Source organism: Triturus cristatus, chromosome 4_1, assembly GCF_964204655.1.
Source record: "Triturus cristatus chromosome 4_1, aTriCri1.1, whole genome shotgun sequence".
In the NCBI taxonomy this organism is placed as follows: Eukaryota; Metazoa; Chordata; class Amphibia; order Caudata; family Salamandridae; genus Triturus; species Triturus cristatus.
In genome coordinates, this window is record NC_140585.1 from 1267916515 (window position 1) to 1267932175 (window position 15661).

Sequence of the window (15661 nt, forward strand, 5' to 3'; positions counted from 1 at the left end):
CACCCACAATTTCTTGGATGTGATGGAGCTTGTAGCAGGACCCACAAGAGCCAAACACATAAAACCTACTTCCAGACGTAGGGGCTCGGCGTCCACTATAGATTTTATTTTTATCAAACCACCATTAGAGAATTATGTGTTAAAAGCAGAGGTAGTGTCCACAGTCTTTAGTGATCATAATCCCATCAATTTTACCCTTAGTCTGGCTTGCAGGCCTAACTATGATAAAGAGTGTGGCGCAAGGGACCTGTCCCCCTCCACTGACAACCTCAGATTGGTCTGGCGTTGTATAGACAATAATGCCCTACTTGGTAAGATGGTAAGAACTTATCCCGAATTAATCGACACTTGTTTAACCCATAAGGAACAAAATACTAAGGTAGTTGTCGCTTTCACGCAGTTATGCGTGGGCGTGAAAAATTTGTTGTCTAGGCCTCAAAAGGATGTACAGCCGGGCCCAGGCTGTTCAATGCCGACTGCTCCGCAGCTAATAGATCTCTTCGCAGGGCTCTTGTTGATAAACCTAGAGACAGCTCCCTCATCAAATCCCTTAGACAAAGCTATAAACTGGCTATTTGTGCTAGAAAAGGAGATTTCAGGAGAGCGTTGGGATAATTTCGCTCGGGCAGTCACGCTAGAAAATGGGAAGGATTTTTGGTTAGCAGTTAAGGATATGAAATCCCTGGGAAACCCCCTGACTACAATCAGCTGTAATATTTCCAGTGAGGCATGGGAAGCACATTTTAAAAAGATTTATTCAGCTCCAGCCCCAACTGCTGCAACTGAGGCGTACGCAATTACGACCAGGGTTTCGATTAACCTTTCAGAAGTAGAGGAGGCTATTGACCAGAGCCTGAGCTGCAAAGCCCCCGGGCCCGATGGTCTGCCCATTGAGCTTATTAAAAGTCAGCTGGACTTTTGGGCACCTTTATTATTGAATGTATGTAATAATCTAACAAATTCCATTTTACCCAATACCTGGTCCTCCAGTATTATTGTGCCGATTTTTAAAAAAAGGGGACCGCTCAAATCCTAGTTGCTATAGGCCGATCTCCCTGATAGAGAATACGTTGAAAATTTTGGGGAGGGTCTTGTATAACAAGATCAGGTCATGGGCCGAGGTAGATCAGATTTTACATCCTGATCAGTTGGGGTTCAGAAGTAACATCAGCACTGTTGAGCAGTGCCTTAACCTCAACTTGATTATTGGCAAATATAGCATAGCTAAAAAACCACCTATTTATTTAGCCTTTATGGATCTCACCTCGGCCTTTGACTTTGTCAACAGGTCACGGCTTTGGAATATTCTTTTAAATTACGGTCTGGACGAGCCCCTTGTACATTTTTTAGCCTACTTGCACAAAGACCTTCATGCCAGGGTGCGTATTAGCAGGGATGGTAAGGTATCTAAAGACATTGTAGTTGAGAGGGCTCAGGCAGGGGGTCAGGCAGGGGGTGTGTCCTGGCCCCTCTCCTATTTACCCTTTATATCAATGACTTGAACGAATCATTAGTAACTCTTACCCACGATATCCCTTATCTAAATGGCAACAAAATCCCTGCCCTGTTATATGCGGATGTCGCAGTGCTAATGGCCCGCACCCCAAAAGCTCTCCGCACTCTGGTGCGGGGTTTTGTTGACGTTATGGCCTGCTTGGACTTATGAACTAATTTAAAAAAATCTTTTTTAATGGCGTGTGGTTCAAAGAAATATTTTAACTCATTACTTGTTTTAGACTCCAACAGTTTACAAAGCACTCGCACTTTTCCTTATCTAGGATTGTTTTTTGCATCAAATGGACGGTGGTCCGACCATGTGGCTTATTGCAGGAAATTTTTTTCCATCTCCACTAATACTATACTTGGTTTGCCTAAGTCCAGGAATACTGAGGTTGTATCTGCTACTGTTAAGATTTTCAAACTTCAATGTTTTCCAACTGCTACTTATGGCGCAGAAGTATGGGGATTTACGAACAGTGGCAGTATTCAGGAAGAAGAGAATCTATTTTGTCGCATAATCCTGGGCGCCCCTATTTCTTCCTCACAGTATGCCTGCCATTGCAAACTCAATTTGCCATATATTGAAGACTATATTAAAGCCCGTCCGGCATTATTCTGGCTTCGAGTCTGGAAAAATCCTGCGGCCCAATTTACCAGGTAGATTATATCTGATTGTCTGAAATGTGACAGGGGGATGGAAATACCTTGGCTGGGCGCTGTTTACAAAAGTCTAACCAGCGTGACCTTTGAGCAGTTATTTCTAAACCCCTTAGATCTTGGTAATACCAGTAAAAAAATGCCTCGAAATGGCCTTATACACATCCTACAGGAATGCTAGATTTAATAAAGAATCTAAGAAATCGTCTGTTGCCAGATAAATGCGTATTGAGAATATTTCCCACATCCCGTCTGGCTATCTTTTAAAACCCATTAGCCATTGGGAAAGGGGTTTACTTTTCCATTTAAGGATTGATACCATGAACTGTATGCTTTTTTTCCATTGTGTTATAATTTTAATCTTGATCACCTTCCTTGTCCTTGCAATAGCCAACATAATCATTCTATTTTTCTGTAGTTTTTATCCGATACTTACTAAAAGGTTTGATACCTTTTTTAAAGAAAAGATTTAGGACGGATTACAAGGCAGCCTATGGGACGGTTATTACTTTGGAAGATGAGCTCATTTTTCAGGTTGGCTCCTCCTTGAAAGCGGCTGTGCGTACTCGCAAGTCTATGTGCCCCCTGTGATTTTGCTCAATTCACTTTGTTGATGAAATAGTTTTCTCACTACGATTTCGTTTATGCACATTGTATTACTGGGGGATCAGTTTTTAAATTGGAATTTTTGAATATACTCCCTGCTGCTGGAAAAATTCGTACTGTAAATGTTGCTGCCTGTTTGTATTTTTATGGATATATATTTTTATCTGAATACTGTATATGTTGTTGTATGTTTGTGCTTTTATGGATATATATCTATATCCGAATAAAGATAATGAAATGAAATGATAATGCTGCTAAAACCCGGGAAGTCTCCAATAGACTGCTCATCATACAGACCCCTACCGCTATTAAATATTGACACCAAGCTATTTGCCAAAATCTTGGCACATTGTTCAGCCCCCCTGATTCCCCTTATAGTTCGCCCAGATTAGGCGGGATTTGTCCCTGGCCGCAATTTGACTCTCAACTCAAGTACAATGTTTGGTACAATCCAACGACGTAATCCGGATTTCGACAGGCACCCGACAGGGCTGTCCACTGTCCCTGCTTCTCTATGTCCTCATTGCTGAACCCTCGGTGTGTGTACAACGGGAATACCATAGCCACAGGGGATTGCGGTTCCCGGAATATTGTTTGGTCCACTCTGCTTACGCAGATGATACACTGCTTTATGTCTGGAAGCACAGTACGCATCTTAATCCTATTCTTTCAGAGGTTGTACAGTTTGGGCAATTGTCTGGCCTCAAAATTAACTAGACAAAATCGGTGATTTTTCCTCCGACTCCCGCTACTACTCCAACAAGATTAGATTATTCTATGCAGTGGTCCTTGGGCCCTATTCAATATCTTGGGATACAAATTCACACAGACCTCAATATGGTCCTCACGGAAAATTATGGGAAAACCATCTAAAAACTGGAGGAGGATATCACCAGATGGACCAGACTACTTTTTTTTATTGATGGGACGCATTTATATCATTAACATAGTTGTCCTACCTAGATTCTCGTTTCTATTTTTAAAAATCCCTATGGTGCCGCCAAGACACATATTCGCCACCTTACGTACACTCATAACAAAATTAGCTTGGGCCGGTATGTAACTGAGGGTTAAGTGTGATATGTTGACCTTGCCTTACTCTGCAGGAGGCCTTGGGGCTCCAAACCCAGAGTTATACTATCGTGTAGCGCAAGCCTCACGCGCATATGGCTGGATACATGGCTCACGGTAATTACCACACCTTTACATAGAGGGATGTGAGCGTCCCCGATACTTTACCATAGACCCTCTTTAAACCTCCAGGTAGACAGCATGGAGTATTGTACTCTATAAACTCCACTATGCATGCCTCGCATAGGCTACTAGAGTACCAGGCGGGTGCCCACATGTATTCACCATTGATTCTGTTGGAGTGGTGCTCCTGGTTCCAGACGGGGATGGAGTAAGATGTTTACCTATCGCTTAAAGCACTGGGTATACTAAAGATAGGGGACTTCTTCCATGATGGTGTTTTGCATAGCTGGAATGACTTGTCCAAAGATACGCCCTTACATTCGCCACTAGACCAATTCCAGTATCTCACAGCAAGGCATGCATGGTGAGAGCTCCTGGGGGACGATCTGCAGGAGCCTCCTGAAATGCAGACACCTACGCATAGCATACGAGCAGATTCCCCCGGAAAGTTAATAACTATATTTTATTCGCTCTCATTAAAGCTAAAGAAAACAAAATGCATTGAGTCCCGTCAAGACTGGAAAAGAGATTCGAATTTGGTCCTAGATGATAAATGCTGGAGATATTGCTGCGAAGTCACTAAGCACACATCCTTAAACAGTAGACACCGCTTAATACATTAAGTACATAAATAGAGTTTATTATACCCCCGTAAGACTGTCACTATGGGTTGCGTGATTCTGCCTGTTGTGACCGCTGTCCGGAACAGGAAGCTGGGTTTTTGCCTATTGCATGGCTTTGTACTGATATTTGCAAATTCTGGAGTGAGGTCTTCACTGTCATGGGTGTCATCACGGGACATGTCCTAGTACCAAATTTGCTCCTAGCATTGCTTGGGTATGACCTGGACATAGATAAAACCTACAGAAGGCCAATAGCGATGGGTATGCTGCTAGCAAAACAGAGTTGCCATGCGCTGGGCTAAGGGACCGATACCATCGATGGATGATTGGAGAGCAGACCTGCTTTACTGTAATACACAATCGGACATATACAATGAACTGCTGCATCCTCAGAATCTACCAAGTGCTTTTGGGGATTGTACAAGCAATATCTAGTTGAGAGGGAAGCAGAGGAACTGGTAGGCCAAAGCAGCGAAATAAGTACCTGATAAGATTCTGTTTAGTTCCCTGGTTGGGGCACTTTGACGGTGAGGAGAATGCAGCGGGACCCTAGACTGACTTTCCCCCTTTGATGTGGTCTGTCCCCTCTGTGATCTGTCTGACATTAGTACAGTGCTTTGATGAGAAGGGTCTTAGAACATGCCGTAATATATGTACAACAGGATGATTCCGGATCTGTATTGTAACAATATTGTAATGTATGTCCCGCCTTTGTCTTGTTTATGATTATGTCCTTTATTTCATTTCCTTTTGTAGAGTGGTGTGTCAGCTTCGATTATATTTTGTAAAAGGTCAAATAAAGGTAAAATAAAAACCCAGTCCTCATTTTGCTGCAGTAAGGATAAGATCATTCTTTGGCATGGTTTATGGTCTGTCTCACGAGCACCTTAGCACTTCATAGGTCCAAAGCGGACATAATCTGCCTTTTCAGTTTTAAGGTGGGCATTTAGCAACTTGGAGACAAACTAATTGTATGCATTTTTTTAGCTAAATAATTTTATGGATTAACTATACTAATTAGAGTAAATTCCATGGAAGTACGTCCATTAAAATAAATAAAAAATTCTTATACAAGTTGTCCTTTAACACAATACAGCTCTAATCCATTACTCATTTTTATGAAGTGCTTGCCAACCCTGAAGAAAACATGAAACTGCAAAACCATATTAACAGGCAACGAATTTCTTTGCAGTGTTAAATCTCTTATTCACATGCTTTTTGTATAGACTATGTATTTGGTATTACCTCCTTTGTATAGGAAAGTTAAAAGAGGGAGTGGGTGCAAATGGGGTTGTCAGTACTGCTAGGCCCACTGCAACCTCTTTGTGTGATTATGTCTATACAGTAGTGGTTTGCGATGGTGTGCTCTGAGGACTATGTGGCTGCCCAACAGATGTCTTGCATGGAGAAGTTGGCTATATATGACATCATAGCTCCTTTTGTCCTGGTTGATTGTGCTGTTAGTCTGGCCACTAGCATTTTGTTGACTAACTAGCAGCACAGTTCAATTGTTTATAATATCTATCTAGCAAGAGCATTGTTAGTTACTACTGTACCTAAAGCCTGAACTGAGTGTCCTATGAAGAACAATTTGGTTTTACTGAAGTTATGAGTAACTCACAACTAGTACAAAATTGCTCTTCTGGCACCAAAGGTCTGTAAGGCTCTTTCAGGAATTTGAAAGAAGGCTGGCTAGTAAGGTTATGCACTGGTTAATGTGAAAAGGTGACACCACCATCGGCAAGAAATTAGGGTGTGTAGTCATGAATGAATGAATGCACTGGCATTTATAAAGTTCACGGCTACTCAACAGAGTGTCCCAGCGTTAACAGGTAACTCTCCACTACTACCTAGGGAACACTTTCAGAATAGCCACGTTTTTAGTTGCATTATTATCTTATCCTTGTGCATGGTTATGTATGGCCCTGTCCTCTGAATGCCTGTGGCTAGTTCACCCTTTTAAATGGTGTGATCTCCGCTTCGAAGACGGTCTTTAATGTGAGATGTTCAAGTGAAGCCTTGTGCATGGCCTCAGCGCCATCATCAACTTTGCTAATACCAGATTGTGGTTCCACTGAAGGGGGCGCACTGATCATGTAGGATAGAGCCGTTTGGCTCCTTCCTTGAACCTTTTGATTATTGGTATTGAGAATACTTGCTTGGCATGCCATCCTTTAAAATATGCTGCAATAGCTGATAAGTATACCCTTAGTGAGGCATAGGACAGCTTACAATCAGTTGAGACTATAACTAAACTCGATGCATGCGGTCTTGTATCATTCTAGCTTGGCACCAAAATACAGAGCTTTTCCACTTTGGTACAAAGTACTTACTACAGGACAGTCTACACGCTTCCTTGATAATATTTAACCATCAGCCAAAATTCTGCTGGGTTTCGATGGCATATCCTCCCCAGCTGCATTGTTAAGGGTGTCCTTGTTCAGAGGTATTTTTATAAATTGCTGCTCAGACTGTAACATCAGGTGGGAAAACCAGGCATGCCAAGGCCACTAGCATCTATTAAGATCAAGGTCACGTTGGTTGCTCTGAATTTTTCCAGAACTTGGAGTCCGCGGTACTGGGGGGAAAGCATATACAAATACCCTGCACTAATATCCTCAATAGAGCACTCCCAGTGCTTGAGGGCTGTGGTGTCTGGATGCGAAGAACCAGAAATTTGCATTTTCAGATGTTGTGAAAAGATCCATTTGTGTCATTCCAGACTGACAGAAAATTACTCATGAGCACTGCCTGGTTAATTTGATGTTCTGTGTGAAGGCCCATCTCCAGAAAGCTTGTGTTAGTTTAGAGCAGTGGTCTTCAAACTTTTTGATGCCAAGACCCCCATCAATATTTTTTAGGTGTAAGGACACCCTCCTGACAAAAATTTCTAGAACCTGCTAGTCCTTATCATTGACAACCAATACTGATCTCCAGAGAAATGGTCAACCTGTGGTTGCACCTCATTAGTACCAGTTTAAAACCAAAATATAGCAATAAGGAACAAAAAGGGGACCAGTACAGCTTTGAAAAAGAAGGGCCTTCTACGGAGCGGCAACACCTGTTGCTGCTTTTTAGTAACATTTAAACCTTTTTAGTAAATACATTCTTTTGGTTAAAATCAGTAGTTTATGCAGCAGATGATGGATTTTATGGCAAATGCGGAAAATCTCTAATTATGCTAAAATCGCTGCGGCCGCACAATCACATAATTCCAGTGTCCCTTGGTATAATAGCTGTAATGCATGGGCTGCAACTTTATTGCACGGCATTAGAGGAAAACCATACTGTATTTCATGGGATGCTGACAGCTTGGCAATTACAGCTGCCTGTAACTGGAGGCAGCTGAACATCATTCATCATAATTAAAAATACCTACTTTTTTAGGTCTTTCGTCGCCGGGTAGCTACATATAAAATAAGGGGAGCTTCAATGAATAATATATACACTTTTAAAAGTTGTTACTCAGTAGGAAAAGCACTATAATAAATTATGAAACCTCCATTAGTTATTGCACTGCAAAAGTCTGTGTGAAACCAGAGAGACACAGAGTTAGATCGTGGCTGGTGCAGTGGAGAAAAGGGACTTGTGTATCTTTAGCGCTATGAGGTCACAGCCTGTGACAGACAGCACTGTGAATATGTAAGTTTTTTTTTTAATACTTGCATTACACGCAATATAAGATAGACCGCTACAAAACGTTTCACGATAAAATAGTGCTTCCAAAATATTCGGGCTGCTTCCAAAATATACGGGCTTATTTATAAGCCTCTTGTAGTGCCAGTGCGTCATTTTTATGATGCTCTGGTTGTGCAGAGAGCAGACCCATATCTACGAGGCCATGCAAAGTCACTTTGCGTGGCTTTTGATGGCCTTCTAGATATGGCATAAGGCAAAGCAGCACAAGTCTGTGTGTTGCTTTACACTGCATCAGTCCTTCTCAAAGGGCCTCAGTAAACCTCATTGGCTTCAAGTTTTTCAGAGGGTTAACTTTATATACATATGCTTAGTTCATAAAGCATTATATGGCAGCAGACATAGCCCTCTTACCCACAAATCTAGGTTCTAGACCCCCAAATGCAATCTGCGCCCAGAAAAGCTTGGGTATTCACTGGTTCCACGTTTCAGAGAACTTTATGGCGAAAGAGGTTTTTCAGTGGCTGCAGCAATGCTCTAGAACTGGCTTACACTGAATCTGCGAAGACAACACTCTTTGCTGATATTTAGACTAGAGAGCTACTAAACACCTGGCTTTTCCACTACAAGGCTCCTGTGATTTTATATGACTGGTTAGTAATTTGCAGAAATGGGCTTTGAAAAAAGAGCGCCGAGTTACCCACTTGGCTATAGCACTTTAGAAGTGCCTAATTAAATAGCATGCAGAAAATTGCTCCTCTAATCACAAAATATTGAACGCAAAAAATTAGCTTATTTAAGGATGTGGGGTTTGGTGCAGCGTTAGAATGAACGTTGGTCACTGCTGCCATCATTTGCTTGGCAGATGCGTATGCTACTAAGGGCAACCAGGGCCCTAACAAAGGCCCTCGCATGAGGGGGGTCCTTCAGCAAATCTTCCAGGCAGCCCCCCTCACGTTTTGTTACACCACTGCTTATTACCTGCAACAGTACTCTCTGAAATCGAAGCCAGTCATACAGCTAAACACACCTTGCTGCCAGTGTGCTGCTGGCCTGAAAGAAATGTAAATGTGCACAAGTTATTCTGCAAATCCTTTACATTTGCAGATTAACTCGTTGTGCATATTTGTATTTATTTCAGGCCAGCAACACACTGGTAGAAAGGCTGTTTAGATGTCTGTCTGGCTAGGATTTCCCAGTACCTGAATAAAACTCCAGGGAAAGCATTTCAACTACGTCTCGGACGTTTTATTTTTCCAAATGAAGAGCGCGACACCCTTGCCATGCCTCCACGGCCCCCCTGGGGGTCGTGCCACACAGATTGAAGGTCTCTGGTTTAGAGAGTGGATAAGATACTGTTACCCCCCATTTGATGAAGAACATTATTGTCATTGCGAAATCTATAAGTAGTTGTACGGTCTTGTTTTGGACTTGGCTTTAGAAAGCTTTCAGTGCTAGGAAATTTGTTTCCAGTTCTAGGTAGCTGGTGTCTGGCGGATTCCTGTGTGGACCATAGTCCAATTATATTGAGGGTGGCCACGTGAGCGCGCTATTCTGTGTGTGGAAGAAATAAGATAAGCTAACCAAAGATACAATGATCAGCCAAACAAAGATAGCTGTGCAATCTGAATCTAGGCAATAATACTTTCCAATCAATGAAATACAAGACCAAGTCTTTCAAAAGAAATTCCCCAAAAGGCAACTATTCTTGCAGGAATCCAGTCAGCTCTGTCCCTGCGAGAATGTGCAACTATTCCCCAGACTCCTTCTGAATCTCTCACAGTACTACGTTGCATTGCCCCATCCTTCAAGATATTACCTGTTTTTAACACTAATGTTCTTAGAAGAACATTAACACGACACAAAATGCTATTAGCCCACCCTTTCTTCAATGGATTAAGAAATAATGTGATTAAGCCAGCTTTACATCAAATCTATGCTCCCTCTTCACCCACTTTGGTCAAACGCTGTGTAAGGACTATCACCGACAAATCCTGCAATTCACATTCCCTCAGAGGTGACCAGTTTTGCAGTATAGTAGTAGAAAAGAAGGAAGACGCACAGTAGCACACATTGTCACTGTTCTGAAGGATTAAGCTGTATACACTCAGCAACTTCTCATATTACCACTTTTAGTAACAAATAATACCATTTGATCTTGCTGAGAGTTACCGTGGGCAGTGATGGACATGATACCCATTCCTCTGATGTTTAGTGGTTGGTTGCAAGTATTAGCTGGCAGCCATAAAGCTACACTCTGAATTAATAGGGAACTGTCGGCACAGTAAGCAGATAGATGTGGCACACGCTAATTGTGTCCACTTTGCCAGTTTTGCATGCCCACAGTATGGGGCCATTTTTTCAAAATTACCATCAGCTAGGTACATATACTCCTAGCCATGGTGAATGAAATCCCTACTATTGAAATGAGAATATTAACTAGGGCATTAAACTACTCATTTTTAAGAAGTCACAGGCTATAAACGAAATGTGGCAAACACTCAAATAGTGGTTAAAACATTCGATACTATGTGGATTAGTGAATAAATAAACAGGAAATCTTCTGTAAGATTAGAATTAGACAAGCTTGTACGTGCATGTTCATTAGTAATGTAAATTATTTTTTGATTCGATTAACATGGTTACAATAAATACATAAGACAGCGTAGAAAACATTAAAAAAAAGTAAAACCCATCAGTTGAAATCCTGTACATTTTAAATATTGTTATCCTTGTACACTTTACTGCTGTCAGATCTGCAATATTTTATTTTCTTGCTAACTAGGTTTATAAAGTTCCAAACCGTGCAAGTTCAGCCACATCGAATGTAGTAAAACACAGGGCTAAGGCACTCTACAAGTTGTGAATCCTTTCTTTCAAGAACAATGTCCCCAAGTAAAGTGCGGTGTGCAAATACAAATTCAAGGATGCAGCAAAGCAGGTGTAAAATTGATCTGTATCCGTAATTGCAGAGCCTGCAGTCCGTATTGAGTGTTGGTTGAACTTTCCATGTTGCTCTGTATTCAGCAAGACCATAAACCGTGCACGCAAATTCTTCTCAGAGCCTTCACAAAATAAGGCTGCTTTTGGTGTGGGGTGTGCATTGCATGAACCCTAGCATTCAGTAGCAGGCACTTTATCCTGACTCAACTGGGTTGTGAACAATCAGCATTCATTGTAGCAGAGCATTGTAGGTGAGTGAAGGCAGCACCAGTACAGGTCTAAGTAGCTGTGGCATGATGGTGCTTACGCTCTAGTAAAGTCTGGAAGATGGGACTCTTCCTTGGGGTCCGACACAAAACTCACCATTCAAACAGCTAGGTGCCCACCCCTGGCGAGTACTCCGCTTCTGGCGTCAGCTTCTCTGTTATTTCAGCTCCCCTTCCAGCACTTTGGTCTCTTAATTTGACCGCAGCCTGACATTTCATTTCTTCTATCGCCTTGTGTCTCGGTAGCACCCATATCATGTAGGGGGGGACTAGAACGGACTTTGGTTTCAAGGTACACTCCCCATCAATTGGGGGGAGGTTGGGCTAGGAAGCTGGCTCTCTATATAGTGCACCAAGATGAGGTACAATGTGCAGAGAGTACAGGTGACCCATACTGGTTTACAGAGGTTAAAATAATAATTCCAAATGATCTTTCGTGGGTGTGTGGGTGAGCAGTTTAGGCTCATCAGTGGATACTATTAAGCATTTATTGCACACACAGTCAGTGAGACGCACACTCAAAGGAATCAGACACCGATTTATATAAATAACACAGATTTTTATATATACTTAGACACCAAGATCTTCTTAATCTGGTAAATACTTTTGAAGATGGTGATTTTTCAGAAAATAGAAAATGCACTGCATTTTTCTCTCTAAAGCAATAAAGTTATCCTAAAGAGAAAAATATATACTGCATATGGTCACTTGTCAATGACTTACAGGACTGTTCTTTTGGACTAAGTATTGGGTAGGGTCCAAGGCAGCACAAACAGGTCACCTCGGTTGGCTCTGGGGCGTCCGGGTGCAGAGGTGCTTTTCGGCACTGATGTCCCGTTAATATCAATGGAAACAGTCCTGTTGAAAAGAGGCTGCAAGCAGGGACTGGGGGGGCCAGTCTGGTTAAACCCATGGAGGCGCTTAGGCCTTGAGCACGCAGGAACACTGTTGGTCCACTCTAACTCGGGCTGGGGCGATCGTGTGTAGTGGGGCTTTGTCAGGAGGGGTCATATTGCTTAAGACTCTTGCGGTTCTCAGTCCCTGCAGATAGAGGGACCAGTCAGGTCAAAACAAAGGGTAGGCTCAGCTCTTGAGGGTCTCACAACTACGTTGGCATGGTCACCACCCATGGACTTGGGCTGTGGAGCGCAAGTGCAGGGATGCTTTGAGGCACTGGGTCGAGGACGGTAAAAGGCTCACTCGGTCTTAGTCACCTGGTGAGGAGGGGAAACAGGGTAGGAGGGCCACTCTCACTGCTGGCCTGGTGGATCCTAATGTCCCTCGGTGGTCGGGTGTTGTGTTGTTGGAGTCCAGACTAGACCACCACCAAGCCTTGGTTGCAACACCTGATCCAGTACCTAATGTATTGGTAGTGGGTTGCTCCTAGGGGTCCTGGTGTCTCCAAACTTAGCTAGTGTGTTTTCTTTGGCTCCCTGCCTTAACATGCTAATTTACTAGCCATCCTACTGGAGGTGGTGTAAACACCTCCTGCCAGAGCAGGCATCGTTTCTGACCTCTGAGAGCAGGAGTCTCATCTCCTAGGGGGGTCAAAAACTCATTTGTGGGGGCAGGCTGGACAGGAGCAGTCAGCAGCCAGCACACTAGAGGACTGGTAGGGTTCGGGGGTACCTCTAAGGTACCCTCTGGATGCAGGTTTTAATAAATCCATCACTGGGAGCAGTATGGGCTTATTAATAAGAGGCGTTTGATACCAACCACTAGGTTTCAGTGGAAGCAATAATGTAGCTGCGTAACTCATTTTAACTAGTGCACAGTACATACCCTAAGATGGCTTACCTGTTCACTTGCGATATTTAGTAATAGAACTAGACATCACAGAGGCATATCTGCTCATGCAGGTATGTCCTGAAATAAAATATAATGTACCCTAACTTAGAGTTAACAGGCCTTCTGAAGAGGCGACTTACTTATATTTAATGCAGTAACTTTGGCATGGCACCGGAGTGTGCCATGTCATGTTTTGACAATGTTATGCAGCCTGCAATGGCAATCTGTGTAGAATTTGTGTGTGCATCCTTTAAGTCTAAACAAATCTGTTGGTTTTCCGACCCTTCACAAAGAAAAATCCATATCTAAATCAGGCATTTCTAGAAGGATAATTAAATGCATTCAGACATGATATGTCAAAGCTAAAAGGACTTTGCCTACACCCCCTAGGGCACACTACTCGAAAGATAGGGCTTCCATGGCTTTCCTGGAAAATACCCCAATAGCCGATGTTTGTAAAGCATCTACATGATCTACACCACAAACTTTCACCAAACATTATTATGTAGATGTCTTAGCACGTCAACAGGCCAACGTAGGAGAGGTAGTGCTACATACTTTCTTTCAGACAACTGCAACACCCACAGGTTAGCCACTGCTTTTGAAGAGGGACTGCTTTACAGTCTATGCAGAGCATGTGTATCTACAGCCGCACATACCTCAAACGGAATAGGTTACTTACCCTTTAGGCATCTAGTCGTGGCATGAGGTGCTGTCAATTCACTTGCACCCACCCTCCTTCCCAGACACATGTGGCTGCTGCAGTTTCTTTACACTATTTTATTTACATGGACATCTCTTCATTGATACTTACTCCCACCCCCTTCTCATCAGTCTGCAGATAAAAACTATCTAACAAAGGAGTCAATGCCCATGCGTATGATCATCAAGAGGAGTCGCCGCTTTGTCTCTCGACTCGAAAGACTTCTACGTAGAAAAACACCTTGCACACATTCGGACCCAATAGATGGTGGAAGTATGAAGAGCATGTGTATCTACAGCCACACACGCATTGAACACTCAGTCTCCTACAGCTACATGGTCTGGTAATGTTCAGGCAGCACCTCGGACATGTGGGCCTCACTTTAGCCCACCAGTGCCGATTCTTCCCATGCACAGCAGACATCTTTCAGCCTCATTTTTTCCAGTGCAGCCTCATTCAAGGACACTTTCAATGTCCTTGCAGAGCAGTGGGTCAACTCTTCCTCGAAGTGTCTAGGCAGCCTTTCCTGGCAGTCAAAAACAAAGATCCCAGGTTTCCGGTATTGAACCTGGCAAGGCGAATTGGAGGCTTATAACTCCACCCTGAAGCACCGAAAATATCTTCCTGCCACTGGCGACACTGAAATCTGGTGGCGAAATCTTGGAACACTGACTGGAAGGTTTGGTCTCATCTTTATACCAAAGTTGCAGACTGCTTGGTGAGGGGTCCCTTAGGGTGTACAATTCATGCTGCAGCCCTTCTGGGTCCTCTTTAGTACCTCAGGCCCTAGGTTCCAGGGTACCAATCACTAGGGCCTGGCAGAGGGTGCTAAAGGTTTTGCCAACTGGGGGAATAATTGCAGAGTTGTGGAAACTAGCTCTGGCACTGGGGACCTGGTTAGCAGGAACCCAGTGCACTTTCAGTTGAAATCACACCATTTATCAGGCAAAACATGTGTGAGACCATGTAAAAAAGGGGCACTTTCCAACATCGAGTGCATCTCCTTTGATATGTTTTACTTCATGTGCCTATGTATTAAATCTATTTACTTAATGAGATATGTACATACACATCTCTGATGTAGATAACTGAGACATTAAAAACGAAAGTTGAGTGCAGTTCAAGGTGAAGTTCTACCACTACAATTATTGTGGGAGTTTTGTGCACAATTTGATCAAGGAAACAGGAACTGGACTATTTTATTTCATCAGAAACATCTTCATGTGTTATCTACCCGCTAACTTACCAGTTTTCCAGAAATTAGGTTTAGGTCCCCAAGCTAAAGAACTGCTTCCAGACATTGCATTTGAAGTTTGTCCTCCTGGTGTAACTCTAGGAAAGGAAAGAGGAGTAGGATAATAAATAGTCTGAAAGCAGATATCAAAAAATCAGGCTTCTTTTCGAGAATGAACACATAAACGATCAAAACTGCGGCAATATGTTTATTTACAACCATATTGTTAGGCTAGCCAATTTATTTCTTTATAAAATAATCACAATTAAGTGGTTTAGCTTTGCTGGAAGAATATGTAATAATCCCTATTTGAGGTTTTGCAGTCCTAGCTGTTCAACTAGTAATGCAGAATGGTTGTATTCATGAGAGAATCATTATTTAGCGAACAGTGTTTCTGATCGCTTTAAAGAGATGGAGGAATTTTTAATCCATGCCAGATCAAATACTATATATGTGATGGACACCCATATTTGATGATCTTACTGGCAAGTACTCTAAATGAATTTCATAG

The 15661-nt window shown here is 42.6% G+C and overlaps 1 protein-coding gene across 3 annotated transcripts in view; it reads right to left on the bottom strand.

Annotated features, from left to right (window-relative positions):
- Window positions 1-15661, bottom strand: part of LOC146856562 (uncharacterized) — a 511781-nt gene that overhangs the window by 8844 nt on the left and 487276 nt on the right. For all 3 annotated transcript variants that reach the window (XM_085654765.1, XM_085654767.1, XM_085654766.1), the window contains one exon: window positions 15163-15248. In XM_085654765.1, coding sequence (XP_085510891.1) covers window positions 15163-15248 — 86 coding nt within the window. The remainder of the gene's footprint in view (window positions 1-15162; window positions 15249-15661) is intronic.